The sequence below is a fragment of the Tarenaya hassleriana genome, unplaced genomic scaffold, assembly GCF_000463585.1.
Source record: "Tarenaya hassleriana unplaced genomic scaffold, ASM46358v1 Cleome128, whole genome shotgun sequence".
Lineage (NCBI taxonomy): Eukaryota > Viridiplantae > Streptophyta > Magnoliopsida > Brassicales > Cleomaceae > Tarenaya > Tarenaya hassleriana.
In genome coordinates, this window is record NW_010963276.1 from 105150 (window position 1) to 110158 (window position 5009).

A 5009-nucleotide genomic window follows, 5' to 3' on the forward strand; every position below is an offset into this window, starting at 1 on the left:
AAAAAATATAAACAAATTAAAATAATTAAAATAGAAAAATTTTTAATATATTTCGTGATAATAAAAAGATAAAAAAAATAGGTTACAAAATTATGTATTTTGATCTAATATAAATTAAAATTTAAATTTTTTTAATTTTATATGGTAATAAATTTTTAAAAATGATAAATTATTATATTTTTCATTTGGAATAATTATTTGAAACTAATAGTATTATAATTTTGATTATATCATTTACGAAAATATTATATTCTAAATTATTTAGTATTAAACAAGTTTTTAATTTTTTTAGAACTTTCTATATTATATAATATTTGTATATTTTTTATACATGTATATACATTATAAATATTTATATATATAAAAGATTGAATAAATATATATATATATATATATATATATATATGATTAAATATGTACGAATATATATATGTATACATATATTTATCTATATACACATATATTTATATATATAATTTATATTTTAATCGGGCTTACGGGCCGGACCGGCCCGGTCCGAACCCGCTTTTGGCCCGTAATTTTCCGGGCCGGTCCGGTCCGGCCCGAAGAACGAACGGGCCTTGATTTGTGAAGTCCGAGCCCGTAAATTTTACGGACGGGTTCCTTACGGGCCGGACCGGCCCGGTCCGAACCCGCTTTTGGCCCGTAATTTTCCGGGCCGGTCCGGTCCGGCCCGAAGAACGAACGGGCCTTGATTTGTGAAGTCCGAGCCCGTAAATTTTACGGACGGGTTCAGGCCGGGTATCGGGCCCCGGGCTTTTTTGACACCCCTAGAAAAATATATGTTAATTTATTTAACCAGTTTGGTAGGCAATTATGGTACGTAATATATATTAATTTATTTAACCAGCTTGGATAGGCAATTATGGTACGTAATCATACATTTTTGAGTGACTATCTATGTGTTTTTTTTTTCATATAAGAAATACAAATGGCTCAAATTTCTACACAATCTAACTATACATTTAATCTAGAAAAATATTTTATTTTGAATGTAATTCTGAATTTAAAATAAATTACTAATTGACATAGTTTATGACATAAACTTTATGTCATTGTTTTTTTTTTTTAAATTTTAAATTTATTTGATTTTGCTCTTCTAGAGAAAAAATGTTACATGCATTATTTTGTATTTCAACAAAACATGCAACAAATAAAAGGGAGAAAAAAAGTGGAGACAAAACAAGCAGGGGTGGGTATAAATACCCGAAAATAGGTATCTATCGGATACTCTTGCAGATACCCGATTTTATGATACTCGTAATTTTCAAATCAAAGTCCAAATTCGGATTTTTTAATACCCGTGAATCTGAATCCAAATCTGGATAATAGAATTTTTAAAATCGGGTATCCGTGGATACCCGACTAGTATGATTATAAATAATTATATCTTATATTTATATAATATTTTTATAAAATATAATTGTTTTAGGTTAAATAATTTTATATTTTTTTAATATTATCTCAAAAACATTAAATTTATTATTATTTATATCTTATTATCTCATATTTATATCGTAATTCATCTATTTCTATACATATATCTTTATTTTTTGAAAATTTTATATATATTATTTTTTTAAATAAATCTAAATCCAGATATCCGCGAGTATCCGATCATTATTCCGGATTCCCATACTCCAGATACTCGTAAATCTCAAATTCTGAATATAAATTTTATAATTAAATATTCGAGTTTTCCGGAACTAAATCTAAATACTCTGATTTTTCGGATATCCGACCGGTGTTCAGCCTTAGAAACAAGGAAGAGGACAAATAAGGTAAAAACGGAAAGAAGTAGGGGTATAGATGTAAATTTAAGGGAAGAGGGATAATTGCAAAGAAATAATCGTATGGGCCAGAATGGAAAAAGATGAAGAGTTAGAGAGAGAAGATGCGACAGAGTTCATTAAGAGAGAGAGAGAGGGCGGAGATGGTGGGAGGTTAGCCCCCAAGCCAAGTCCGAAACCAAACCCTCCCAAAATTCATTTTTTTTTGTTTATTGAGTTCGATGTTAATGGGTATTCTTCGTCGCCATTGATTCTCTCTGTTTCTCCATCTTTCGCGCGCGATCTGTCTGTGTTCGGGTCATGGAAGAAGAGCTAGCCATGCTCAGACAGCTTATCGGTCAGCTTCAAGAGCTCTTGCACCTCTACGGCTCTCCTCCTCCTCCTCCTCCGCTGCCGTCGTTTTCTACGTTTCCTCCACCGCATACTCCACCGCTGTACGTTCTCCGACACCCGGAGGACCGAAACGGGTCAGTTCTTTCTGTGAACCTCTCCGATTAGATCTGTGTTTTGCGGTTTTAATCCCATTTCGGTCGTTCAATTCGCCGGGTTTTATTCCCTTTTTTTTTATCTGAATTTTCCGCCATTTGAGCTTATCCGATATTGGCGCGCTTTCCCGTCGCTTTTAGGGTTTTGTTCGTGGGTACTGCAAAAAAAATCGTTCTTTCTTGTCCTTAGGGTTAGTGATTGTTTCTAGGTTTTCTACGGGGCTCGGGAATTGCCCATCTCCGACCAATAGTTTTCCTTCCTGAGACTGTCGCCCTCTGTGTGAGCTTTGTGGGGTCTCATGTGGTTTGGAGAATCATATCTAGTCTTGCGTTGAATGTGAAGCTTCGATTGTCTTAATGCTATAGTTTGGTCGGAGGGTAAATATGGGTTGTCTTCTTGATGAGTGACACATCACATGTGGAGGTCTAAGATCACATCGTACTTTCCTAGCTTAATTAGGATCCATCATTCTGGAAAATGGTGAATTAGTTTGATTGCTAAAAGTTACATATGAGTGTGCTCGCTTGCGGCTTTGGTCAATTATCTTCTATTCTACTGTCATCCCACATCTACTGTCTTTGTCAAGTGGTCTGCTTGGGGTTTGCTTGATTTCTGGGACTGAACGTGTGGCTTCCTGTATTGTCTCTATTATTTTGAATCTGATGTTGTCAAGTGTCTTTTCAAGAAATGTGACTTGATGGTTGATGATCTTCACTTGAAAGTGCGTTGAGGGGTCATAACCTGCATTTTTTTTAATAATCCCCACCTCAATCAGAAGCTTTAAGATCCAAAGATCTAATTTTCCCCCCTTTAGTTTGTTTTTGTTAACATACTTGAATTTGCAGACGCAGTTTCAGTAGTTGCATGATTGAACTAACAGATGGTGTCGTTTTTTCTTCGTTATGACAGATGGTGTTTGCCCTGTATCGAGGAGGGTTCTGCAGATGATTGCTGTGATATCGTAATGGCAGCTGGGAAGAGGTCTGGGGTCTTCAAGATGTTAGAATCTGTCAAGTCTCCGCCTGCCAAGAAATCCCGGAAAGAACTAAGTCGAGGGAAGTCATCTACTGAAGAAACCAACTCAGACGAAAACATGGATCAGAATATCTGGCAGGAATTTCCTGAGGACCTCTTTGAAGCTATACTTTCCAGACTACCGGTTGCCACGTTCTTCAGGTTCCGCTCTGTTTGCCAAAAGTGGAACTCTCTCACTGACTCTGAGAATTTCTCTGAACGTTGCGCCGAGGTTCCACAGACCATCCCTTGGTTCTACACCATAACCCACGAAAATGTCAACTCGGGAGCTGTTTATGACCCTTGTTCAAAAAAATGGCACCATCCCGTCATCTCTGCACTCCCGAAGAGGACCATTGTTTTGCCAGTCGCTTCTGCAGGAGGTCTGGTGTGCTTCCTTGACATAGGTCACCGGAATTTCTACCTTTGCAACCCACTGACTAAGTCTTTCAGAGAGTTGCCTGCTAGGTCGTTCAAGGTCTGGTCTCGTATTGCTGTAGGGATGATTTTGAACGGGAAATCGACGAGCGATGGGTATAAAGTCATGTGGGTCGGGTGTGAAGGAGAGTATGAAGTCTACGATTCCACGAGAAATGCATGGACTAAACGAGGGAGTATGCCCTCCAGCATAAAGCTCCCGGTTCTACTCAACTTCAAGTCACAACCAGTGGCTATAGGAAGTAGCCTTTACTTCATGTTGACAGAGCCGGAAGGGATACTGTCGTACAACATGGTAACGGGAACGTGGAAGCAGTCAATCATCCCAGCCCCAATGCATCTGAGCGATCACACGCTGGCAGAGTGCGGAGACCAGCTGATGCTGGTGGGTCTGCTGACGAAGAACGCGGCAACATGCGTGTGCATATGGGAGCTGCAGAAGATGACACTCTTGTGGAAGGAGGTTGACAGAATGCCAAACGTATGGTGCTTGGAGTTTTACGGAAAGCACATTAGGATGAACTGTCTGGGCAACAAAGGCTGTCTGATCATGTTGTCCTTGAGGTCCAGACAGATGAACCGTCTTGTAACTTACAATGTTGGTACTAGGGAATGGTCCAAGGTTCCCGGCTACTCAGCCCCCCCTCGGGGTAGGAAGAGGCTTTGGATCACTGGTGGGACCGCCTTCCATCCGTCCCCAACCGCCACCGCTTGATCTTCTTTCCGGCAGATAGATTGTTGCTACTTCTGCCAACTGTGGCGGTGACCCTCAAAAGTGTGCAGCTTCCTCTCTCTTTAAGTTGTGTATTTCTTTGGAACGCAATAACGGTGTTAATGTGGTTGGAATTTTAAGATTAAGTGGTTTGTTTATGAATGACTTTTGTACAAACTCTGTGTTTTAATAACTTGGATTATGCTAAAACTACTCATGAACTAAAGTGGATTTTAGATTTCTTTGATGCCGTTTGATGAATCGAGGGCGCGTGTTTTAAGATTTTAAGACAGATTTGTATAGAAAAAGAAAACAAAGAGTCAAAATTGTTCAAAAACATTTCAAAACAGAACTTTGTTCCATTTACAGTACTACATTAAAAGGAAGAAAAACCTTGAGAAAATCAAGGGAGACACGTGAGACAGACACTGATATCGTCAACATTTGAAAGTTTCTGTCTTCTGGTTTTGAGGGTTGCTGAGTTCATGCCATGCCTCCTCCCCCACTTGTAGCTGTCCTGATAATCTGGAAAAGAGCTGATGCAGAAG

The 5009-nt window shown here is 38.6% G+C and overlaps 1 protein-coding gene across 1 annotated transcript; it reads left to right on the forward strand.

Moving 5' to 3' along the window:
* Window positions 1–1895: 1895 nt before the first annotated feature.
* Window positions 1896–4674, forward strand: LOC104807136 (F-box only protein 6-like). The gene is made up of 2 exons (XM_010532252.1): window positions 1896–2278; window positions 3207–4674. The coding sequence occupies exons 1-2, from the start codon at window positions 2112–2114 to the stop codon at window positions 4462–4464; spliced, it is 1425 nt and encodes a 474-aa protein (XP_010530554.1). The 5' UTR covers window positions 1896–2111; the 3' UTR covers window positions 4465–4674.
* Window positions 4675–5009: the final 335 nt, after the last annotated feature.